Genomic DNA, 26,882 nt, shown 5'->3' with positions numbered 1-26,882 from the left:
TAAAAGGGAACTTAAATGAGGAGTTGAGGAAAGAAAGGAAAACTATCTTGTAGAGTACATTTTTTTCAAGAACAGAGTTATTCTCAAATGGAAACTCTGCCTTTGAAACACATACAGATCTCGAAGGAGCTTCAAGAGTACTGTTAATTTGCAGGGGTGAACACATAATAGGCAAAAAAAATATAAACCTTCCTTCAATTTTTTTTTTGTGGTCCCTATGCAAAATGATCCAAGTCAGAATATCTAGATTCAATTCTCTGCATAAGATCTCCCAAGCATCCTTATATAAATCACATTAGCCTTGCTAAATCTTAGTTCCCCTAACAGCAGGGTTGATATGATAACCTTATGAGTACTGAGATGATATACATTGAAAAACACAGACACATGGATTCTGTTGAAATATATGTTATGAATACTATCCTCAGGCCACTAGAAAGCAAAATGATTAGCATAGCCTTCCAACTGCATCTTTGTCTCTTTTTATCTGAAGTCACAAATAGGTTTCTTTTTGTAGAATATCATGTCAATATGGCATATATAGGTAAATATTATGGCAACGCTAAGTAACAAAATCATAGTATTTTTTCCAGTGTTAATAGTGGCACTGTTTATGTGTATGGGCAAGTGGATTCTGCATTTGATTTAATTAGTGTTACCAGTTTTGCATGAATGGAAAAATATGAAGTACCAACATCAAAGATATAAGCAAGCATTTTAATTATTTTAATAAAAAGTGTGAAAGAAAAACTACAATGGAACAGCTGATATTTTTGTTACTAAATTATCTAAGTGAGCTCTTTTGCTTATTTTTTTGTTTGGGCAGCTGGCATCTTTCTGATGTTCCTGAAGAATAAAGCACTGATGAACCCAAAATGATGCAGTGATGCCACCCAGCGGCTCAGCAACAGCCACTCACACGGCCTACAGCAAAATCCTTGGGGATGATGGAGAGCTCGCTCCGGGTGTGCCAGTAATTCTTCCAAAAACACCACTGGATACAGACACTTAAAACACATCTCTGCGGTTTTCAGGAGAGAGGAGAAGCAAAGAAACAATCAGAAAATGGCAGCATTTTCCAGCACTCGCACACAGCTTCTCTGAAGGATGTGTGGTGTCTCAAACCCAGAGACCGCCTGCAGTAGCACAGCATTCAGCTGACAATATCAAGTGCCTCAAGCAAAAGGGAACCATCCCCTTGGGCTACTGAGATCCTGGGTTTTGTTGAAACAGACTCAAAAGTGTGCAAGTCATTTGTCCTTGGCACTGCAGAAGCCATGTGCTTGTTAGCTATGTGAGAAACTAGTAACAAGTCAGTAAAATCTTAAAAGCTGTTAATTTGGTGGTCTGGAGTATGTGTAGGCTGGTAACAAAGACACTTCTACACAACGTTTTGGAATTCTGCCCATTTTGAAATGAAAATTTTATTCACACATTTATATAGTAACACTGATTCTGTATTACTTACAAAAGGCAGGACACAGTAACTTAAGCATATATTAGATATTTGTATTTCAGGAAGGCAGAAATGGCTCTTCAGAGCTTTCTCCAGAAAGCGGCCTCCAGATTTGTAGCTCTTTTCATTAACAGGCCGAGGAGGGCTCAAAAATTAAATATTATGAACTGATAGCAAGATTTTGTCTCATAAAAATTCTTCTTAGAGTCTAACAATAAAGTTGCCACTTCAGTTGCCTTCTGATTTACAAAAAAAAAAAAAAAAAATTTTTTTTAAATCAGAGTTTACCTTAGTAAAGTACCTAATTCAACAAAACTAAAACTAGTCAAACTAAAACATTAGTTGTGTCCCAGCTGTCTCAGATCTACCATGATGTAAAAGCTGTAGTCATGCATCACAGCCTCATTGTGTTAAGGACTGTACAAATATAGATACTTCAGTGACATTGCATTTACCAGGAGAAACCCTCATTCATCTCCTCCAAAAAAATTATATAGTAACACAGTAATTTCCCAAATTATTTCAATTATAATAACAGGACAGTAAATTTGGTGGGATGACCAAAAATACACAGGGAAAGAAACAGTTGGTTGGTTTTTTTTTCAAGAGAACATTTACTAGAAAGACACATAAGGTAACACAAGCAGCCAGCAGCAGATAAAAGCCAAGATGAAAACAACATTGCCTAGCTCTTTGTTTTAAATCCTAGCTATCAAAAGCTCTTGCATCAAGCTGAAATGTCCTGGAGTTTAAATTAGAAGCTCTCCACCTGTGAAGATACACTGTATTAAATTAGAGCCAAGCTCTCAGAGATGGTGCTAATTATCATTTAATTACTGCAGTCACAGAAAGAGGAGACACATGTATGTGTGCAACATGTAAGATGCATCTCTAGAAAGATAATCACTTTGAAAAAGTATCTACACGAAAGCTTCTCTGTATTCTCAGTGTGCACAGGTAAAGAAGCAACTGTATTATACATATTTCTAATTCTAAAGACGCTGAAAATATTCAGCTTCTGACAACAAGAAATCCTGAAGAAAATTAGCTCACACTAAATAATTTAATGTGCATTTCTCTTCACACTCTGCAGGCTGAATTAAACAGCTTAAGAAAAGACCATTATGCAACAAGCACAACTTTATAACCCACCAGGAAAGTGAAAACTAGACAGAAAAAGAAAATTTTATGCTGAAGAACAAATCAGCATATACTGGAAATGGGAGGGAACAACGCAAAACCCACACCAGAAGGTAACTAGAGTCTTTTGTAAATGAAAAAAATATTAGTTTTTAACCAGCATAGGAATGAAGCTCTTAAACAGTGATTCAAAATAAGCAGCAATTGCAAAAAAGCCTGACTAATTTAAAAATGGAAGGACAGAGTTTATGTCACAGTTGCTTGCATTACTGGCCCTGACCCATGGGTCAATGACCCTTGATGCTCTCTGCAATGCTGTATCAATACCCTATCACTTCTTGTCAAACCTGCCAATCCCAAAGTAACTCAAGCAAAAAGGGACCCCAGGAGGTATCTAGTTCAGCCTCCTGCTCCTCCAGGGTTCCATCAGACTCAATGTGAAGATTTTCCCATCAAGGAGGAATTTCTTATGCTCCAGCCAGTATTTGTCACTTCTCCTTTCACTGCAGCTCTGAGAGGAGCTCCGTCCCCTTTTCATCTGCCTGTCAGGTAACTGAAGACATCATGACCATCTCCCATAAGCTTTCTCTTCTTCTGGCTGAAAAGGAAACATTTCTTCTGGTTTCAGTACCAGTTTTTCTGCTTACATCTTGCATTTCGGCTCCTTCATTTCCTTGCTGGACTTCCAGCCAGCCTGCTCCAGTATAGCAGTGCCTTCCTTGTACTGTGCAGCTCAAAGCTAAACACAGTTCTCCAGATGCAGCCTCCCGAATTCCCCAAAGCAGTGAACCCCTCCCCTCCGGCCTGCTGCCCGCAGTCCTGCCCACAGGATCCCCATGCAGTTGACGTCTTCCGCCACAAGAGCACGCTGCTGGTCCACACTCAGCTGCTGCCTGCCGGGCTCCAGGGCCTTTCCTGCCGAATTCCTTTCCAGGCGGCCAGCGTCCCGCTTGGGCTGCTGCAGGGCTCCGGTCTGCCCGGGGGCGGGAGGGGCTCTCCATTCGCCACTGAGTCTCACCAGTGTCCTGCCATTCCATTCCCCCAGCACTGGCAAGTCCACCTGAAGGGCAGTCCTGACTTCCAACCTACTGGCTACTCCTCCCCAGTAGATGCTGCCCACAAACTGGTTTGGCAGCGTGTTCTGTCCAATTGTCCTCACCTGACAATAAGGCATAAAACAGCATCAGCCCTAGTACTGACCTCTAAGAAATGCCACTAGCTACCATCTGCCAGGTGGACCTTGCACTGCCTGACAAGCCAGTTGGTTTTTCATCCACCTATCCAAACCATACCTCACCAGTGTGGCTGAAAGGACCCTACAGAAACAGTACAGAAAGCCTTGCTAAAGCAGACATGAACAAAATCCACTGCTCTCCTCTGTTTACAGAAGAACTTACGACAAAAGGCAATCAGTCATGCACGGTTCACACTTGGCAAATCCACCTCCACTGTTCCTAACCTCATCTTTGTCCTTTATTTGCTTGGAAATGATTTCTAGAAAGATTTTCTCCATAGTCTTCCTGAAGACTTAGATCAGGCAAGCCAGCCTGTAATTCCCCGGGTGCTCCTGTCTTGTCCTTCTTGACAGTGCACACTATTTGACCTTTTCCAGTCATTGTGAAGCCTCCTCAATCACTCTAAGTTCTCCAAAAGGAGCAAGAAGCCTCATAGTGACATCAGTCCCCTACCTCAGCACCCCTGGAGGCACCACATCTTCTGCCATTAATAAGTGAATGCCGAGTTTGTTGAAGTGCTCCCCATCTTCTTTTACCATACATAATTCTCCAGTTAAGTGCAAGTCAAAAGTTTTACAAAGTTTTAACTGAAGATTTAAAATATGAATGGTCACTTGCAGATTGGTAGAATTTAAGGTCCTGGTTTATCTGACTTAATATAATACAGTATCACTGTAGCCTAAACACTGTTTGGGCAGATGGAGCACGTCTTGTCTTCTCAGATCACCCCTAGGTTCCCTTGGCACCCATCTGAGACTTTGGACATGGAGATGGATCATTTCTAGTCTTCATCCCACAATCTCTCTCCTTCAAATATGAGACTTCCTTTTAATTTTTGTTCACACACTCTTGCAGATACAGTCATTTAAGTGTAAGGTATTTCATACTCCGCTTTATACCTTGTACCTCTTTCTATATGCTGAGATCCTTCAATTAGAAATTTTCTTCTCCTCACGTCTTTCTCTACTCACTTTAATCTATTTTTTTAACCCATTCTTCTCACACCTCTGTATCTCCTCTCCAACTTTTCCTATCACACATTCCCCTGGAAACTCTGCAAACTTCCTAGTTGCTAGCCCAAAACACTGTATGGCATCTTTCTTCATCTAGCATCAAGAGGCTCTTTCTGCTCCTCTGCCACCAACAAGCAACAACACAGGATAAAAATTATCTCATCTGTAGAAAACCAGAGATCTTGCAAACAACTCCTCTCCGTTTGAGATTTCATTAGGAAGTTCAGTGCCCAGACACTAGGTTAACAGCACAGACCAAGTGGAAGAACACAGACGACAGAATAAGGCTTGCATGCTTAGCACTGCTTCTCCACAAAGCTTTTTCAACACCTTGCTCTCAACTGCAGGAGGAGGCAGGGACATTTTCCAGTGACTCATGAAATATGGTTATCTTATCCACACATGAAAAGCACTTTGCTGGTGGGGGGGATGTCTTATAGCACTCCGCCTGTCATGTCAGACAACATTATTTAAAACAGACACGCTGAGTCCAGTTTGACTGGAGCTCCTTTTACACCACAGAAGATGGAAAAAGAGACAAGTACACTTCCTTTTCTGGCTCAAAGTAACAGGGACAAATATCAAAGATGACAGGTTGCCCACAGAGGCTGTGGAGTCTCCTTCTGTGGAGATATTCATAAGTTTTCAGGACACAATCCTGAGTTACATGCTCTAGGGGATCCTGCTTGAACAGGAGCTTGGACTAAAATGACCTCCAGTGGTTCCTTCCAACCTTACCCATTCTGTGATTGCCAGAATCCAAATAAATGAAAAAATTAGCTCTGGTAAATAGAATAGCAGAAGGCTGTAATATGGCTGGTATTGTATCTTTTATGCAAAGTCATTACCTCAACTACCCAGCTACTCTGTCAGTACCCCAGCATGTTTGATCAGTGACTATGCTACTTGTCTCCTCTGGTACCTAAGAAGAACCAGACCATTTATCAGGAGTCAGAAGGCACAGAAAAGTGAGCAGAGTGAGAATTTAAATAATTCAGTGTCATTTTCTCAAGAACTCCTGATGAGATTTTGTACTTTAATCAATACTGCCCATGACATTTCTTACTATCCCAAATTCAAGCAAATAATATGAACATGCAAAGGGTATCTAAGGATGTTGCTGTTGTCTCACTGCAGCCCACAGAAGCTATCCTGACAGCAATCTCATGTATACACTGCCTTATGGCACCTGCAGAGGATAGTAGAGGCTAAATTAGCTAAGAATGTGGATAATTTCTGGTAAGTGTGCACTTTCCTCAGTTTACTGAAAAACACAAATTCGGTTCTCAAATCAATTATTTAAAGTAAAATTAGAATCACATGCAATTTAATCCAGCTAGCAATCCTAAAAACTCAAGACTATTAAACTGAAAATCCTTCTCTTCACGAGGAAACACATTAAGGAAATAGAAGATAATTGCAGCAGAAAAGGCATGAAACTGAGAAATACATGATGAGAAGAACAGACATCAGTAATGGTCTAAAAATAATAATCTTTACACAGCATCTTTGGTTATACATACAAAGAGTACTTATCTCGGCTAGTAAAACTAGCAGGTTCAACTCAAGCAGTTACTACCATCACTTTCTATACCAAAACATACTTTCCTAAGTTAGACAAAAGCAAAGGTGTGTTTTTAACTACCCACCAGTAATAACCCAAGAGATTCCAACAAGACAAAAAACGCTCAGAAAACAGTAAAATCCATACACACACTTTTTCTTTTAGAGTACCTTAACTAATAACCTGGCAGCTGCAATACCTACCACTTTTTAAAGACGGGTTGTTTGCCTGCTGATTCTTTCCATCTTTCTCTTTTCTAATATTCTTTGAATCTAAAAGACAAGATTCCATTACATAATAAATGTAATATTCACATTCTATCAATGTCCAGCATAACACAGAATGCTTTCAAACAATACAGAATATCTTGCTGACTTTCTTTTATTCATTTCAGTGCATAATCAAAAAGGTATCTATACTCTAAATTTAATCACCGGACTATTTTGCCTCCAAAATATATTGAAAAGTACAGCATGAAAAAGCAGAGATTTTGACTCCTTTATATCAATTATCAGAATAAATCCAGTTTCAAAATACATAGTATCAGCTCTACAGACAGCAATCCTGCCCTATTTTTTAACAGTTTTACTCAACCTACACACCATTTGAGATCCTAAAGATCACTGGATATCTTTATACATCTGGTCTAGATCACTGTGAACTGAGAAACAAGGAAAAAACCAAACCCACCCTAAAACTGTATTTCTGAGTTAAAGATTTCATTCTATATTTAGATTCTTGAATACTCAGTATTTTCAATACAAAATTCTCAAATACTCAAAGCAGCTATCTCAGTGCACACATCAGTTATTTAGAAGAATGATTCAGGAGAATCTACCTTCCCTATCATTAATCGTGGCACACACTCAGAAAGGGGCCTGCCATATTTCATTTTTGATGGATTTCAGCATGTATGAGAGACACAGGAGAACTGGGCAGCTATAATGGAGAAGACAGAGAGACAGTTCCACTCATTCCTTTTAAAATTGTTGTTTGGTGACCTACTTTTGACACTCATGGGCTCAAGTGCAATTCAAATATGACACTGACCTGACTACAAAAATGCAAGTACATTTTTAAATTTAAAAAGCTTTTTTGTTTTTACCAAGATCTGCATAGGAGATTAACTGTCTTGGTCTGAAAATGTCTTAGTACTGGGAATGGGGCTGCTCCTCTAGTTAGGCTTGTGCCTAGGCTTGGGTTATCCCAGTTAGCCTGAACTTGTACAGGTGAAGGGAAGGCTCACTTTTACTGCAAGATTGTGTTAGTAGCTGATTATTAGTAGCCGATCATAGTAGCTGTATTCACTCATTTTTAAGTCTTTGGCTACTGATTGGCTTGCTCTTGAAATAAAAACACTCCTGACCTAGAATGTGAAGCATTTGGTGACAGAAACACTTCAAATAAAATGAGTTGTTCTGCAGCAACGACTAAGCCCTAACAGTGTTTCTCTTCTGTTCTCTGTAAGTAAAGCATTTCTTGAAACAGAGTACTGACAAGCAACATGTGGTGTTCAGCACTTCCATCTCACATCTTTCATTATCAAGGAATTGCCATGTAAGGCAAGAGCTGAGTCATGACAATCTTCTGTCATCAGTCCCAAAATCCTCCCCTACCACTCAGTGAGGACAGGATAAGCCATCCACATGGCCTGTGCTTGACAGGATGTGATGCTCCTTTGGCCAGAGCACAGCAATGGCATGGTGCCCTCAGGGATGGCCAGCCATGGCCTCACCAACCAGAGCCACCCCATCACTCTGTCCAGGAGCTACCATGAGGATGGCACTGGGGGCAGCCCCAGCACTGGGCACCATCCCAGGAGACAGGCTGGGGCTGGGATGGGACACGGGGCCCAGGCTGTGGTGATCTGGAGACTGACCCTGCTGCGGCATCACTGGGGCAGGGGCTGACATGGGGTCCTGGGCAGGGCAGGTGGAGGCCCCAGGTGAGTGAGGGTCATTAAAGCCTATTAGTGTACTCAGGACCAAGACACCTTCCAGGAATAACCCAGACTCCACAGTCCTAGAAATCACCACACAGCTACGTAACTGCCCAAAATACACTGCAAAAATACCATCTTTCTCTCCTAAAGCAGACATGGGCAGAACTGCAAGCCCTTTGAAAAGGAAACAAGATGCGATCTTTACTCCTTGACTTTATCTTCTTTCTTGACTTACCTGTTCTTTTTTTTGGAAAAAGTTTGCTTTGGAACATTTTCTATTATATAGGTTCCTGAAAAAAAAGGCTTATGAAGGTCAACTTCAGATGGAACTGCTGACATTATTTGGGACAGTGCCCACAGAGCTCTAACCCCAGCACCTCCTCAGCAGCAGGGCTTTAACCTACACAAGTGGACACCCTACAACTACCTGTGGGAATCTCAGAAGAGGTAGTGTTAAGACTAGTTCAGTAACACTGCCAAGATGCAAGGCTAAAATCCACCTTCTTCATCCTACAGGTCAAAATATATTTCATCCAGCCTCTTTAGGATTTAGCTGAATCCAGCTAATTTTCTACTGGGGGGTAGCAATCAACAGCAGAACTTTTTGCCATGTTCTATAAGCTCAGTCAGGTTTTTCCAAAAACAGTCATGATACTATCTATCACAGATATCAGGCTGTCAGCTTTCAGAACAAGTAACTTCCCAATATGACTATTTCCAAAAAGGAAATCAGTAAGTCTCTTATGTGGAACTCTGTTGAAAGAAGAGAACTAATAACTGCTTTCTAAAAAGACTCAAAGCTTGAAAGGACAGAGTCACGAAAGAATATCTACCCAACAGCGCTAGATTAAAAACAAGATGACAGCCTTTCATGATGAGAGACATCAAGAACAGGTGAAAGAATGTGAAAAACTGCAGCCTGGACACCACATGTGTACTTGCTGACAATCACTACATGAATTATTTATTCCCTGTACCAGCCAGCTTTAGTGCCTATTTCAAAAATATCACAGCAAATATGGAACTTAAAACATAACACTCTTGGCAACATATTTTTCTTATCAGAAATTAGAAAACTACAGGAAAAGATGATTATATTAATGAGAAGTGGATTTCTTAATAGCATTTTAAACAACTACTTCATTTGAGGTGGAGGCATTTTCATTCACAGTGAACACAAAGCACTGTCACTATCACCTGTTTTTGATGGCCAGAAGTCTGCTCTTTAAAATGCACCAATAAATCTCACCCAGCACATGCAGAAGCATCCAAAAATAAGTCTGAATAAAACCAAGATTGCTTTCAAAGGATCCCCTTACTTTTATATATTCCAGCCTTCTTCAGTGGGAAGTTGGGGATACCATTACAAAGCTGAAGGGTTTGTCTCAGCAGATGCAAAGCTACCAAAAAGAAGAAGTACCAACCTGTCTCTACACGAGACACCCTGTATCTACTACTACCCCAGCAAACCTTCCCCCAGTCTGTATTTCACAGTCACTACTTCACAGTCTGTACTTCCTAGCCTTGTTCAGGTGTGCTTTTTCCAATGTTGGCAGTTAGGGTGGATAAAAAATTTAAGAAAATAAGATTTTATTAAAATCAAATTTTATAAATATTAACCTATTTAATAAACACATGAGGCTTTTTAATGCATGCCAATCTGCATTTGAAATTTTGATAGTCTAAATTTTAATAAATTTAGTTTTCAAAAATCACTGAAAAAAATTAAGACAGAAGGCTATTATTCAAATCACTGGGCTGGACAAAATGACTCTCTCTGCTCATACCTTGGTCAAGTTTTGAGGTCAAACCTCAAAAAATGAGGTAATGAAAGACATAAGATGTACCTGTAAATAATTGTACAGGTACAAAGAGCGTTTTCTTTTCGTCCCCTTCCACATTCAGCTCCTAACCACATTCAATGGCTAATTCCTTGAAACCTGAAAAATTGACTTGAAAATAAGAACTCTATTTATATGTTGGAGACAGAAGAGAGTTATTAGTTCTAGAGTCTTGAAGCTCATCATAACAAAAAAAAAAAAGGTCATCTTAATTCATCATCTATCTTCCTCTGTCCAATTTTAAAGGGACAAATTTCAGTTTATTTTCAATGTAAAACACAGTATGTTTTAGATCATTTGCCAAAACAAGAGTTAGAATGAAATGCTGTTTAATCAAATGGACTTAATCAAATGCTACTCAGCTCTCTAAAAGAACAAAGAAAACACCAATTTCAAAAAAAGTTTTGAAAATAAAGTAATACATATAAGTACACAGCAGTTATATATTTGCTATGTATCAATACATATTTAGCCTATATCATGTACAGGCTAAATAACCCATGAAAGATTTCTTTCTTCTCAGTAGCAAGATTAGAGTACAGCATATACTAAAATTTTAAAAGCAACATATTCTACTGTTCACCAACTACTTCTTTTCTAGAGTGCACTTCATAAGCTAAAGCTTTAGATACAAGCCAAGATCAGAGTAAGATTATTTAACATAGTTCTTCCACTTACTGATTCAAAACTCCGTGTGTTTACATTACTCCCACCCTATCTGTAACCACAGAATTCTGCTGATAAGATTACTCAACAGAAGACAGGCAAGAGCAACCACATCTATCACTTAAGAAATTAGAGACAAAGAAAAAAAAAAAAGACAAAGCTATCCTGACTGACTCATGAATACCAAGTAAAAAAAAATAGTTAGAGAAGGTAGTGGTAAAGCTCTGGGCAAAGACAATCCCGTGACCAATTTGTATTTCCTCTTACAAGCTTCCATACTGAACTCCAGTTTCTTGCCTGAGATGCTTTAAAACTCTGCAACTTCTTTCTAGAAGAGTCAACCTTCCAGCAAACTAGATGATTATTTTGTTTAAGTGATGGCAAGCACCACCTTTTTTAACAGTAATAGTTTTTATCCCGGAATGGTGTGCTACAAGGGAAGGCAAATATGTGCTGTCTTCTAAGACTTGTTATTTGCTTATTGTCCAATGTGCGGAAAATGAAGTTCACAGTCATGCTTTCGAGACTTCTGCAGCTATGCCTTAACCACCCTGAAGTCTTCAACTCTTCTGGGTGTTCAAAACATAGCAGGACACCACTTTTCTCAAACAAACCCCTTGTCTTTTCCTGATGCATGTGAAATACCTTTGAGTGACAAAAACTTTTGCTCTTCCCAAGCCACACAGTTACTCACCCTCAAACGAAGTTTACTAAGACAAGCCCCAGACTTACCATTGCTCAGGAAGGGGCCTACTTCTCACTCCCTACTACACAGGGTTGTAAGCACCTTTTAGCTACCATTCACCAAGCCTCAGTGCATACAGCTGAGGCTATCCAGACAGAACAAATATGAAATTTCTCCTTTCCCTTCTTTTTGTGCTTCCTTAGTGGGATTATCTTATCTGCTTGGAACAGGGAGACTCTTTGACTATATTTAGACAACAGCCATGCAGAAAACCTACAAGAGAAGGGGACAGACTTCCTCCATAAACTCTTGGTGCAACAATTAAACGGATGACTCCTGCCATTACAGAAAATCTATTCTAGCAAAAGACAATTATTTACCAAGGGAACACAGAAGCACATAAAGCAGCTTGGGCTGAAGATGGAAAGCTCAAGGAAAGTACAAAAGTGCTATCAGCCTTTCATGGGGGAGGACTACCAATCTGGAAGCTTTCAAAGCAGCAGCAACGTGGTTTCAGACAGTGGATCTTTTGCTCTTCATATTTTTTTGTTTCACCAGCCCAAACGCTCTTGTTTCTTCTGAAGTCTCACTCTCTGTTTTAGCTCTCAACTCACAATTAACATCTGCAGACGTGACAGAGCAGAAATCATACTTTTGTGGTACACAGTGTACTTGTGGATGAATTTCTTTTAAAATGTTCATTTTATCTTCAAGAGACAGTTGCTAATACCGTTCACTGTGATAAAATTTGATTCTTTGTCCTACTTAGTTATTATCCTGCTAAATTATAGGCAGTTCCAGAATAAAGCCCTACATTTCATTTAACAGCACATCTAGACACATTCCTCAATTTCAGAGTACAGTAATGGTTTCAAGGCTGTCACAGGACAGAATTCTTTTCACTGAACTTGTACAACTCAAGGCAGCCAAATTCAGCATATGTATTCTAAAACAATGTGAAGTTCAAACTAACCTGTATTCAGTAAATATCACAAACTGTCCCTCCTTAATCTGACAGTATAGCAATTGTCAAGTTGTATCCCATCAGCTTCAAAAAGAGAATTTAGCAGGTTCCCCACTTTCTTTCCTCTTGGATTAAAGCTACCAGGCCTTACCTTTAGCTGCTGTTCTCCCCATGGTAACACTTCTGTGATCTCCCCTCTCACAATAAAAAGGCTGAAGTTGAAAGACCAGTTAATTCTTCCTTTCAGCACAACAGTTTCCTGTGGAGCAGTAATACAACAAGTTAGGGGGGAGGTTGTTGCTGGCGTTTGGGTTTTCTTTTTTTGGAAAGGATGATTTTTTTTTTGTATTGGTGTATAATTATCTTGCTGGTTTAAAATTACAAATGTTTAACAAACTATCTGTAGGAGAGTAGTGTGCAAACAACAGTTATATAAAAGTAGCAAGGGTACCAAATGCAAACTTTCATTTTGTTGTTTTAAACAGTTAATGGTCTAATGATTTGCTTTTTCTGCAGATTTCTAATATAAAGAAAGATAAAAAATGTGCTTTATTCCTTTTCCCCCCAAGAAACATTACTGAAAAATGGAAACCTTTATACACAACGTACTCACCCTGCCTCACTTGCACAGAGTTAAACAATCATCAACTTGAATATCTTTGAGTAAAACACATTATCTTGCACAACTACAACTGAAGAGGGAACAAAACACTAATGTAAAAAATCTGCACAAGGCCCAAGTGCTCAGTGATATCCCTGCCCTCTGATTTGTAACAGACTTGTAACTGCACACAGAGAACTGTTAGGGAAATGCTAAGTGCAGATAAAAGCAATGAGCCACATTCTCATAGGGTTTAGAAACTGGAAGGGACAGACTGGTTAAACTAGTGTAAAACAGCAAAAACAAACTTTCTTTTTCATGTGTGTTACTGTGATTTTCTATTCCAGCATCTATTATTTTGAACTTTGACTGCGTTCAAATCAAACTCATTTCAAGCATTTAGCCTTGAAGCAACAAAGCCAGCAAGTTTATTATCCTTCTCTATTAACTTTCCAAGTATAATGAGTAAATACATTCAAATTTCTGAATTATGTTCTTGGATAATTTCCTTTCAAGGAACTTCCAAGAGGTTTAAAGCTGACATCATCAAAAGCTTGACGGATTTTTTAAATTTAAGTATGTGCATACTTTTTCCACGATTAATTTTGTCAAAGGCAACATTTTCAGAAGCTACATCTTCCACTGTGACATAAAAGCAGTAATGGTTGAAAAGCAGGTTATCTACTTGGAATTTCTTGACTCTTCTACTCACATGCTAAAAAAAAAAAAAAAATACACATATATATTACATATAAAAAGAGAATTATCATACAGCTGAGTATCTTCCTGAAACTGTGATACTTCACTGAAACTTCAAGAAACCTGCACACTATGATGATGGACTGGATGAGGAAAATTTTATACTGTGCAAGACCACGGCTAAAGCTAATTAAATGTTTTTGGTTTTTTTTAAATGCCAGTGACCGATGAATTCATTTCATGTGTGTGTTGTCTGTGAACACGCTGGACAGCTACTACAAAAACTCCAGACTGAGAAAGGAGTCATAAATGAAACTGAATACTACCATAAAATAAGCAGGTTTTGCTACACAACAGCATGCATAGCATAAGTGATCATCAAGATTAAGAATAGAAATCCTTTTAAGCCATCAAATAAATTTGAAATACTTTATACTTTCTTAGACTCCCCCAAAAATTCAAAGCTTTTCCAGTGCAAGTAATAAATCATAGAAGGTGATGCAGAGTCAAAGTAACTGTTTTTACAGATTACTTTAGAACAGCGAATGGTTTTTATCTTTTTGTTCCAAGTACCAGATTGCACTTGGTGCAGTAATAAAGATTCCAACCCTGCAGTGATAGTCATCAAGTTTAGCACAACCGGAGCATCTGTGAGAACATAAAAAGGATTCCAGCTTTTCATTAGCTTGTGTTGTACCAGATAGGCTGTTTTACAGCATGCCCACCAGCCTGTTAAAAATATAAGACAACTGAAAGTTCTGAAAGAGCTGTTTGAAATGAGGCAAACCCAACCGCAGGAACACAATATATCACTGTTTCGAAGAGGTGCTACTTAAAACTCAGTTGCACCTAAGCATTCAATTTAAAGCCGCTATTAAATTAGCTCATAGATTGTACTGTTTGTCACAGAAAAATCCAAGAACTTCTGAGCCTCTATCTAACAACCACTACATGTTGCTGAACCGCAGTAAAATTAAAACCGGTTACCTCCAAATCAGGGCAGGGTCAACCTGAAACAAAGTTTTAACTTCTTCTGCAGGAGCAGACCTAGGAACTACCCTCCCTCACCTCACATACTTAGGGGCAAGCTTTAAGTAATGCAGTTATGTCCTTTGCTAACCAAAACAGCCCCTTACATCGCACTCACCATCACCAGCTTGGCTCAACCCACAGAACATCCGTCACAGAAGAGAAGAAAACCACCAGCAAATATAGGGAAAACACCTCCAGGGGACATTCTGGCAAAATTATGTAGCAAGGACAGAACTCAACACATTCTTGTACATGTGCCTTGGCAAACAAGCTGAGTGAGAAAGATGGGGTTAAGAAATTAATTGAGCAGCTTCTAAAAATGAAGGGAAAAATGAAACAAAACAAGGTCAGGAATATATGAGCAAACAAAGAAATGCAATGGCAAGGCTGAAGTGCAATGGCGTTAGAGTGCACAAAACAGCAGAATGAAAACCAAAGTTACAAAGACTGAGGTAAGCGCACAGGTTGCCGTCACAGACAGAAGATGACCCAAATATTTAAGAGACTGTCAGTACAGAATCCAGTGAGAAACCATTGAGAAACCATTCTGTACTGTCAGTACAGAATCCAGTGAGAAACTAAATTAAGGAAAAAGGGGGGGAAAAAAATCCTCAAACCTAGGATAATATTGGATTAATCATCAAAATGTCTTCAATCCAAAGAGCATTCAAAGGATATCCACACTCATGAAGTGTATTATTTATATCACTTACATCTCAATTCATTCTGTAAACTGAGTTTTTGTCTTTCTCTGATTAATGTCCCTTTTTCAAAAACATGAGTTTCTTTCCAAAAATCAGATGGAAACCATTTATGTGCCTTTAATTCCTTACTGAAGTTTTTATTGTTAATCCCCAAATCACTTCTACTAGCCACCTTCCACTGTACAAGTCCTTTGTCAGAAACCATTATATTAGTAGACAAGCCTAAGTCTTCACCCTCACTGCATTGCTAGTACATAATACTGGTGTCAGAAAACAGGATGGAAAACATTTTTCCTGCCTAACTTTGCTCTTTTTATTTTGAAAGAATTACTGAAGGGGCATGCATTGCTTTATTTCAAAGAAGGTGGTATTCTACAGAAAATGTCAAAATTGCTCTCTGTTTTGCCTGCCATGCATCTCCATTATCCTTTTCACTGTTAGCCAGGCACTCAAGTAAGCCAAATGTCCTGAAAAAAAAATTTATGCATACCTAGGGCTTCCCAGTGCAAGTTTATCTTGACAGCATGCCTGCTCATAAAAACACACAACAGAATTATGGAGACAAATGTAACATTTAAAAGAAGCCTAAGCAAAAAGGAAATGGTGGGTTCAGTCTGCACAAAAAAGACTAAGGTTTTTCTGTCAATGATTCTGCATCTAAGGCAGGACAAGAGACAGCAATTTTAAAGCCCATTAGCTTTTTTGACCCTACCAGGGGTACAAATGCAGTAACTCACACCTCACCATTGGCAACCTCATGGGTGGGACAGTCATCAACGGGCAATCTCTGCTGGATAAGGACTGAGGCTATTCTTTTACACAGATATACTACACAGAGGAGGAATCTAACAAAACATCCACTTTGAAGCATCAATTAAGTTCTCCGTTTTAGTTTGAAATAAAGGCAGACATTTTCAGGTTTAATATGAACAAGAAGTTTTATTTGTCCCTTTTTTCTTCTACAAATCCTTCAAGATTAAAATTCCATATGCAATGGGGAAAAAGAATTACGCATAGTTTGAACAGCAAAACCAGTTATAGACAGAAAAGAGGTACAGTGTAAGCTAAGAAATATTTCCCCCTGCCAATTCTTTCATTTGTACAAGTCTTAGTTTGCTTTCACCACCAGCATTCATGCGCTATTACATTTAGAAACACATGAGACATCAGGCACAACTGCTGGCCATGCTCCCATCGCTCCTCTCCTCTTCCTTGCTGTTTGTCACTGCCAGTGCTGCAGAACCATTCAAGGAAAGGACCTGTGCAGCCTCCTCCATGGACACACAGTCCAGCAGCCATAGCTCCCATTCCAAATTCCACACACGGGGAACATGTACCTACAGGCACTAGTTGCTTCCCAAACAAGTGTGACTTAACTGCATCACTTCAAAGCTATCCTTCATGAATCTGGAATACCTTTTCCTTAAACCTAATCATCTATTCATCTGTTGTCTCTTAAATAAAAACCCTACTTCATACCATTTTTAAAACTCTTTAAGGGGCTGAAAAGAGGCAAACAAAGAGGGTAAGAACATAAGAGGAGTTTTTTAATAAAATACAATATTTTATTAAATGAAATTTGCAATACTTAAAAATACTTTCTAGCAAACTACCCAGCATATAGACTCATCTATACTTGAAGACACAACAGCATACTTCCTTATTTCTGTAATAGAGATAATCAGTTTATCTCTTAGTGCATACTGTGGCATCATTATGGAAAAGTAAGATCTCAAAGGCTAAAGGAAGAAAAATTACATGAATGTATCAGAACTTTAGAAAATGTAACAAAAGCTTTGTATTTATAAACTCAGTATTATTTAGAATTACACATATGACTTTAAACCAAAACATTAAAAATCAGGTCTTCTTTCATTTATGCACACAAATATGTATCAGTTGGCATTCTGACAAGAAATATGATCTGAGTTGGAATCCCTTTTAGTTCATATTCTTTGTATAAAAAAACCCCAAAAAAGTTAAATTCTTTCAAGAAAAGGAAATCGAACTTCCACATTTTCATACAACTGAACTTGTAATAAACTGATATATCTGAACACCTCCTCTAGTCTCTACAAGCAGAGCTAGGACAGACAGACTTTTGTCAAATTTACAGTCTTTCAAACCAGCAAATATTAACTACCCATATACATCATTACAACAACTAAGCTCAAGTATTTCTTAAGTTGTTAAAGAAAGCAAGTGGGTACTTAGTGCTTTACAAATATATTTTTGTAATGTCATTTTCTTTAACATCAAGCAGAAATTTTCTGCACTATCAAAAATGCTCGGAAAGTCACCCGCGGTGTACTGCTCACTATTTATGAAGTGATTAGCATAAACAAAGTTTTAAGCTGTCAGCAGTAAAATATTGCCTGTAAATGTTCTGCTCTCCCTCCAGGTAAGTTTACGACCTGCTTTAGAATATGAGCAACTGTAATTACAGTTACTCATACATTTCAAGACTGCAAAACTCTCTCTAAACTCTCAAACCCTATTAAGTGTGTTATTCAGTACAGAGTAAGGCATTGTATATTTTAAAAAGAAACACTACCAAGGTTTAGACCAAAGATTTGCCCCAAAAAATCCTGAAACAAGAAATAATACTTATAAATGAGAACATTAGAGAAGTAAGGTCTCCAAATTAAACAGCATAGCTTGTATTAACGCACAGCAGAATTTGTCATGTAGATTTAACATTTACTAAATTGACAGTAATTTTTGAAACTGCAGTTTAGAGCTGCTCTATGGCTACCAACAAAAAATGAAAAAGCTTTTCTCCTCCTTCCCTCCCTCCCCATCCCGCTTTAAAAGTCAAAAGATGTGGGGTTGTAAAAACCTGAAAAAGGAAATGGTATGTGTGAAGTCAGCAGTTCAGCAAAGCAGCTGACTGGCCATTAACAGCTTTAAATATTCTTAAAATGCCAATCTTCCCACATGAAAGGGTATTTTAATGTTATATTAAAATAAATAAAAAAATATGTCTTATGTTTCTACCTTAAGCAAAACTGCCAGTTTTAGTAGTTTACTAGTACATATTTACAGTAGCATAAGACTTTGACAATTTGTTTAAACATTTTGGTGAATTCAGCACACTGAAACCTCTGTGCTGTTTTCCACTTCCCCCTTCAAGCAAGGAGTACTCTTCCTGAAAACATTCATCATCGTTATTCAACCTGGCTTTGTCCAAATACCTAACCCAATTTTTTTTCCTACAGTAAACTAATTAAGTGATGCAAAAAAAAAAGAAAATCTTTTTTTTTTGCATGATTAGCACTAAGAGCTATATACCTGCAGGAAATTCTCTCTACACTCAGATACATCTCCTCTGTCTAGCTCAGGCTCCCTTGACACAGAAGAGAGGTCTCCAACTATTTGTTCTGCAAGGCACTGAGCATACTTTTAGCACAGCGTAAACACAGAAGGTAAGGAAGAAAAGAAATTGCTGCTGCAAATATAGCAAGAGATGCCCAGATGCTAAAGAACCCTATACAGCTTTTCTGCACTTGTTTTCTGAAGACAAGAAGCAACACCACCAGCAGCAGTCAGAAAGAGTGTGTATGCCTAAGGTAACAAGGGGGGAAAAGACAAACAGAGGCCCAATGGCAGAAAGGGGATTTTTAACCCTTTAGGCAACTCTGCCTTCCTCCCTTCTTACACTGCCTTCAAACTGGAAAAGGACTGTGAAAGCTTGGTTCAGATATGATCCAACAGAGCTCTATCCACACAGTGCATAGTCAGCAAATTCATCCCCAAGGTCCAGATTTTTTATTCACAACAGAGTATCCACAGAAACATACGCACTTTTACTCTGATGAAGAAATCTGCAGAAGTCAAATAGCATGCACAATTTATTTTTTCATTGCAGGCGTGGAGAACAGCCTTGGGACGTTTCTGCACAGGATCCGACTGCAGTCAGCAACCCAGATGAAGTTACCTTGTTTCAGAACAACATGCTTGTCTCCCCTCCCTTGTACTCAATGCCAACAGCAACGTACTTCTGCTACCATCCTCTTCCAGCATGTAATATATCTGTTTCTCTGTCCCACTTGAGAATCCAAACAACATATTGCTGACTGGGACTCCCTGCTACTGTATATTAACAAAGACACAATTTGCCTCAACACATTTTTCTGCTGCTGCAACACTCCATGGTGTAGCCTGTCTTACATAAAGGAGTAACTACACTGATCCCACGTACTGGTGTCCAGTCAGAGAACAAAACCAAACCAACCAGAACTAAACAACCCTTAAGCAATCTCCTGATAGCTCGCCTGTTGAGACAATGTTTCTGTGGGAAGAAAACCCCAGGGAGCTCCTTGCAGTTTCTAGGCACATGCACTAGACTCACCTGTTGCTGGTGCTGATACCTGTGCTGTTTCCACCAAAAGTCCCCTTACACAAGGAATCTTCGTGCAGATGCCACCAAAAATATTTTTTGATCTATTTGGACAAACATTATCATTGAATCACAGAATATTGTGAGTGGGAAGGGACCCACAAGGATCATCAAGGACAGGACAAGGCTCCCTGGACAGGACAACCCCAAGAATCACACCAAGTGCCATTCCAAAGGACCATTCAGTGCTGCTAGACATTTCTGCAGCTAACAAAGCACTAACAGGTCATAAAAGACATAACAACTCCTAAATGCTCAAAGGACTAGACAGCTGCAAATACTCCGCTGTACTATTTGCTTCACTCTTCAAAAATGGAAGAAGACGAAAGACTTAAAGCATCATGAACATTTGCAGCAAATCTGTATTTCTCTTCCCACTTCCTTCTATGAAAACTTTCCAATTATATTAAAAAAAAACAACCCACAGGGGAAGCAAGCAGTAACAGGGCAATCTCCTCCACCTCTTCTTCAGCATGACTGCACACCTTTCATTAGTTGGATGTGGCTTCAGCCCAGGACAGAGGCAGAGTATCTCCCTTTCTGCTGTTTCTGGAGATCGCCTTTCTGAAGGCAATCCCCCCTCTCTCATCCACCCAGTGCTTACACCATTGAGCATTAGGGAATATTCAGACTAGGTAGTGTTTTCCTACAACAAGCTGAAAAATAAATACATACATATTCAAAGTTTTCAACCTAACTACAACACTGCTTATTTTGAGATTGAAAACAGTTCGTATCATCTGACCTTTCCAGAAAACCACTGTCTGCCTCTTTACAGCCCTCCAGTGCAGGGTACACATACAAGAGATTTGGTAGGGGAAGTGCCATCAAACATGCGGCAGCCCTTTTAATCTTTGAGCCCCTGACACACACTAATGACAATAAAGAGTTCCACCAAATTTAGCAGCTCTGATACCCTTTCACATTCCTCCATGCACAAGACTCAGTTTTACAAACTGTCCTTTTTAAGTGGGCTTTTAGAAGTGCCCCAAGAACTGCACTCCTTCCCACTGAACCTGCCTGCATTAATCTCTGATAGATTCCACACAGTACATAAATAATGGTACACACTTCATTTTAGGTATGCACCTCATTAAAATGGTGCTACTCTCATAGGTTTTATAAACTTCAGCTGCTCCCTGAACTAAGGTATGGTAGAGAGGATGAAAAGCTCAACCTCATCTTTGCCCCACAGTAAAATGAGTCTCGTATTACCTGAAGACAACTGACTTAGATTTCCATCAAAGAAATTCATCCCTTTTACTAAAATTGATGGAAATGAAAATTACAGAATCCCCTTGGTATCTTAAATAGAATTTCACCTGATTTGTGAAGTTTAAGGCCTAGAATCAAATTATCTGAACAGTGCATCTACCTTTCAATAGAATGTCTTACTTGGGTTTAGATGACAACATACAAATAGGAAGAATATAAACCACTTAAGGGTTAAAAAAAAAAAAGAGTAATCAGTCCAAAACACTGCTCAAGCATAAACTGGATACAGCATTACTTTTACAAAGCCAAAAAAGAAAATGTACTTCAGGATTAGCTTGTACATAAGATATCTAGACAGTGTCTTACCTGTGAAGTAGAAAGGCTATCACCCTGTTAAAACACATGAGAAGGCACCAAAATTCTGTTAAAGGTGTAGTATTTCAGAGAGACTTTGATATTAGGCTCTGCTAGTAATTCAGAAAAGCAGGAAGAGAGTGCTTGCAAGAATCACAATAAGCACCCCATTGGTATTGCACCAACTTGGATCCAAACTGATCAACTGCTACCCATAAAGCAAGAGCCTTAGTTAGAGTCCAGAACTATGAAACAGTCTTGAAACAACATTGCTGAAATAGAAGAGACATGGAACATCACAAAGAAGAAATCTATACTTCATTTAGACCCAAGATAAGAAAATAATGAATTTTTGGTCCTATCCAAAAGACATAGAAAGTAAAGCTGTTAGTTTTTCTGACAGGGATCTTGGGAGGAGAGTTGGTAAGGGCACGCACACAGCATATCCCTGCATACACACAGTGCTAAGAGTATTAACACATTACATCCCCTCTACTACAAACGGTTTAGTTGTGTGTACCTGTGCCCAATGTCCATTGTATACAAAAGAAACTATCAGAGCAAGCCCAAATAAGTAAAAGTGGTAAGTTGGCTGATAGAGACAGCTGCTGCTTTCTGAATGGTTATGAGGCAGCTCCTGACTATCCTCCAGATCTACACCCTTGTTGACCAAGTGGAAAGACTAACAAGGACGAAATAAAAGTACCTCTGACAGTCATCATCACCATTTATGCACCAGTTACTCTTTGTGTATAGATCTGCCGCAGATAAAAGGGGAGCCTGCTCACTGTTGGCTCAGGTACCTGAAGCCACCCTTCCCATCCCAAAAGATGGTAATCTACTTGAAGAGATCACAGATACAGAATATGAGTTTTAGGCAATGTGATGAGTTTACAGAAACACAGCTGGACTGAGCAGGTGACTCACCAAATCATCCCCTGCTGCCCCCAGGAGCAAGGCAGCATTGCTGCTGCTCCGTGGCCAGCACTGCGGCAGGAGCTGGGTGCACACCCTCAGCCCTCACACGTCAAGTCAGCCAGCAGGTGCATGAAGGTACAAAAATAGTATTTACACGGAAACATACTCTTAAAAAACCCTACAGTTCACTTAAGGACTTAACTGCCCCACTTTTTAGTGACTTTACCTCAAACAAATTAACTGCCTCTCCACTTAGTCATCATAAGGAAAGTTGCTCACACACACTATTACCAGTCATCGTTTCAATGCAAAAATAAACTTATCTGCAAATAACTAATCCAAAAGCTTCCCAAAACTGAATTATAGAACACTTGGACCTTAAAAGAAGTCTCCAAAGAAGCTGTACAAATTTTCTAGGAAAAGCACCCTCATATACCATAAACATAAATCACAGTAATAAAGAATTATTCATCAAATTGTATTACAATATTAACAAATATTCTGGAACTTTAAATTTAACATTTTCATTGCTTCTTCTTTACCCACTGCTCTATTATGCCTTGACAATTTTATATGGGCTTTTCTGGCTCTTCCCACATGCTAGAAAAATCTCATTCTGGGCAACTTACAGTTGCATGTCTTACACTTTAAAGAATACAAATGGTATAGTCCTTTACATTTAAGATTTTAATCTCTGAAAGAAGCAATCGGCACAAAGGCTGCATGCCTAAGGCTATTTCTTTCAAATGGGAATGAACAGAACTTTAAATGCCCTGCAGATGTGGAGGTCACAAAGTTGCTTAACAACCTCCCTTGTCTAGACTCCTTGAAACAGTGTCCTGGTCCCTACCTGCAATTTGTTCTATTTTTACACTTAGAAAATATCACAGTAGACTATCTAGTATAGACTAGTATTTCTAAAGAATTCCTTAAAACACGAAAAGAATAACTATGTATTTCACTCAGCCTTGTTTGAGGTAGATGTATCCAGATAAATAAGAAAGCCAGCTGCAGTGTCCTGAACGGTTAATGACAAATGTAGTTTCCTGTTAGTGACACTATTTAGTAGCAGCGGATAATTGGTGAGGACTTCATTTGTCCCTGTACATTCACTCAGTAAAGGGAATAAACAGGACTCGCTCACAGCTCACGATTCCACTGGAATATCAAGAAAACAACAAAAGACACCTATGTACAACAGGCAGAAGCAGCTACCTATGTTTGCTTCAAGTTTTTTCACATTCTCTCAAGTAAATCTGCATTTTATACACACAAATTTTAGACAGGTAATGGAATTAATACTTTCTCAGTACTACAGATTTCACACTAACGAAATGCCTCTTTTGAACTCAAGCAGTTATTCCAGAAAACAATGCCTCTGCCTTACGAGAGCACACTATCTGGACACAGCAACAGCAGTCACAGCAAAGGAGGAAAAAAAAGCATCTGTACATTCAATGTAGAAACACACAAAGTCAAAAGAAAAATATCTTAAAGTACTGCCATTGCTTGTTTCCTAAAATTCCTGCATCAAGATCAATACTTACATATGTGTGAATGTTAAGAACAATCTAGTTATGTTATGTTCTCATATCTACGTGGCTTCTAATTGCTGTGGAAGTAGTTTATACTTGCAGCTATAGCACAGCATGAAAAGCCAACATTTGTTTTTGCTGAATCTGAACATTACTACAAAAATATAAAATACCAAGCAACCTGAAAGATATCACACTAATATTGTTACCTATTTACACCAAATAGAAAACTAAAGCATCAACTCCATCAACCGTGTTTCAAGCAGAATTAGTAAACTCTACTTTCATATTCAAGACTAGACCATGTTAAAGTTAAAAGCCATACAAACACTTCCCGGTCTCAACCTCAGTTTCACCATACACTGTTTCCTGCAGCCTCCCGCTTGCATTACTGTGCAACTTCCCATAAATAAAGTACTAACAGAGGTGTCTCCAATGCGCTTTTTCTTTACATCAATTCAAGTAATATCATCCTTAAATAGTACTTACATTTTATGGTACCCTAAGGGAGAAAATCAGCTCCCCCTGCTCCCAAACACACAGCCTGGCTGTACAAGGAATTTCTCTGGACATGCTGTAAGTGCGACCACTCGCGTGGGCTGTGGGTTGCTGTGGCCTGAGCAACATTTGATGGTGGCCCAGGGAGAGCTGGTACAGTGCAACGCATTCCCTCCCCTATTTATTCCGTAAGATTAACGTGACAGCCCAGAACCCAAGTGTAACACAGCAAACGCCTTCCTGAAATACTGCTCCATCTGAACCAGTGCTGCAGTTGTTACCAACCCTGAGCGACTGCCCCACCAACTACTTTGCTCTGCCTCTTCCAAATAGGAAGATGCAGTACGAATGATTTAAAAATCACCTGAATTATAAAAAATTCATAACCAGTCAAATTTGAAGAGCTGTTTACAAGTCAGACACAGCATGCTCTGAAAACTGACTTTCATATCTACAGTCAGTCTATGCTTTTTAAGTTTTAGTCACCTTGTCTACATTAGTTAGGATATGTGTGAGTCACAAGCAAAGTTTACATGACCAGATCTCACTAAAATATCAGTATTTCCCATTTCCATTAAACTTTTTAGGTCTTAGAATTATTTTTTGCTATCTCTTATAGTCTAACTCATCAGTGAGAAACAGAAAATAACTGTAGGGAAATACATCAACTTTAAATTGTATTAACACTTAAAGCCTGCCTTCACTCCTAAAGAATAACTGAACATAAAATTTAACTTGAATATTGATACATACTACAGCACTGCAATGTGTTTTGTAGGTCAGCCTGGTAGCTAAAGACAACAACGATGCAGAATGCTGTAACAGAACTTTCCATACTTGAACTACTTTCTTTGGACCAGCCAAAATTATGACTCCCCGTGCAAGATATTCCCGTTAAGTCGGCAATCAGTACATGCCACATACGCAGTTTAACTGTAAAGAAAACGGGATCGGTGTCGTAGTGCATCGCAACTCGACATGTGCCGCACAACAGGCCACGTCCGACACCGCGCTGTCTTCAAGCGGCACCCCCAGCCTCCTTACCCAACACAAGCGAGCGCTCCGAATTAAATGATTTTTAACGCGCATCCGGCTTTTCTGCTCGACGCCCGTTCCCCCAGCCCCTCGCCAGCCTCGGCGGTCGCTGGGCAGGACGATTAGGCGCAGCCCCGGCCGGGAGGGCGCGGAACCACCGCCGCCGCCGCCGCGGGGGAGGCAGCAGGGCCGCCCCAGCGAGGGGAGGCGTGTCCTGCCCGCGCTCCTGTCAAACGCTGCCGGCCCCGCCGCTCGTCCCGGAGGCACCGGCGGCTCAGGGACCTCCCGAGCCGCCCTTGCTTCCCGGAGCTCCTGCTATCCGGGAGTCGCGGCCACTCCCGGACAGAGAGAGGCACTTTGTTAGCGCCGGGAGACAGAGCCGCCCGCTCCTCTCACCCTCGCAGCTGCGCTCGTACTCGGCCACCCGCGGGTACCCGCGGGCGGGGTCGGCAGGACCCGCCGCGCTGGGAGCTCAGCCTGCAGGGGAGGGGAGCGGCCAGTGCCAAGAGACCGGGACGCACCGCTGGAGCATGGGGCAGCCCCGGCCAGCCCCGGTGCCGCCCGCAGCGCAGTGGTGTTGCCGAGGAGGGGAACCCGGGACCGGGGCGCCCGGCGCGGCCACGGCGGACGGAGGTTGCGGTGCGAGCCCCGGGAGGGGGCGCGACCCCCGCCTCCCCGCCCTTTCTCTCTCCGCATCTCCCTCCCCCTGCCCGCCACCGCGGGGAGCGGGAAGCGCCGCCGCCGCCACTCACCGGGCGGGCGGGACGCGGGTCCGCGGCGCCTGTCAAGCCGCTCCTGCCATCGCTCGCCTCACGCCACCGCCATGTTCCGGGGGCACCGCGCATGCCCGGCAGCGGCACCGGGGGCGCGGGGCCTCCCCCCCCCCCCGCCGTCCCCCTTCCGCCCGCCGCGGCTGGGGCGGTACCGCTCGGGGCTGCGCGACCCGCCGGCATCCCCGCGCCACCGGCATCCCCTCACGGCCGGCATCCCCGCAACCCCCGCCATCTCCACGCCTTGCCTCCATCCTATCACGGCCGCCATCCCCGCAGCCCTCCGCCATCCCCGCACGCCCGACATCCCCGCGCCCCGCCGGCATCCCTGCGCTGTCAGTATCCTCGCGCTGCACCCGGACCTGCGGCGGGAGGGAGCGGGACTTGCGGGACGCCGACGGCCGGGAGGGTCGGGGTTGGGGGGAACTGCTGCACCCGGGGACCGGGACCGCCTTGTGAGGGGGGGGAAATGAGCCCTTGGCAGGTGTTTGTGTAGGAGACTTCGGTGTGAGCAGTGAACGCCTGGAAAAGGCGTGGGGGATGGATGGCAGGGGATTCTGAGGGGAAACCTGAGGCAGCCGGTGCCGTGCGCTGCAGCCGCAGCGCGGTGGTACCG

General features: G+C 40.9%; 1 protein-coding gene across 7 annotated transcripts in view; it reads right to left on the bottom strand.

Moving 5' to 3' along the window:
• SCML2 (Scm polycomb group protein like 2) overlaps positions 1 to 26,323 on the bottom strand; it is a 71,993-nt gene extending 45,670 nt beyond the window's left edge. For 3 of the 7 annotated variants that reach the window (XM_042037071.1, XM_042037081.1, XM_042037121.1), the window contains exons 1-2: positions 12,658 to 12,765; positions 6,612 to 6,680 (exon numbers count right to left, since the gene is read on the bottom strand). In XM_042037071.1, coding sequence (XP_041893005.1) covers positions 6,612 to 6,680; positions 12,658 to 12,679 — 91 coding nt within the window. In that variant the 5' untranslated portion in view covers positions 12,680 to 12,765. Of the gene's footprint in view, positions 1 to 6,611; positions 6,681 to 11,922; positions 12,166 to 12,657; positions 12,766 to 25,505; positions 25,657 to 26,248 lie in introns of those variants that run through there. The other 4 variants (XM_042037112.1, XM_042037129.1, XM_042037092.1 and 1 more) reach the window with 4 other exon arrangements.
• Positions 26,324 to 26,882: the final 559 nt, after the last annotated feature.

Source organism: Corvus kubaryi, unplaced genomic scaffold (genome assembly GCF_017639235.1).
Source record: "Corvus kubaryi isolate FWS band 111438036 unplaced genomic scaffold, C.kubaryi_AGA036_p1.0 133, whole genome shotgun sequence".
NCBI lineage: Eukaryota > Metazoa > Chordata > Aves > Passeriformes > Corvidae > Corvus > Corvus kubaryi.
The sequence above is the reverse complement of the archived record's forward strand: the minus strand, read 5'-3'. Positions and strand labels throughout refer to the sequence as shown.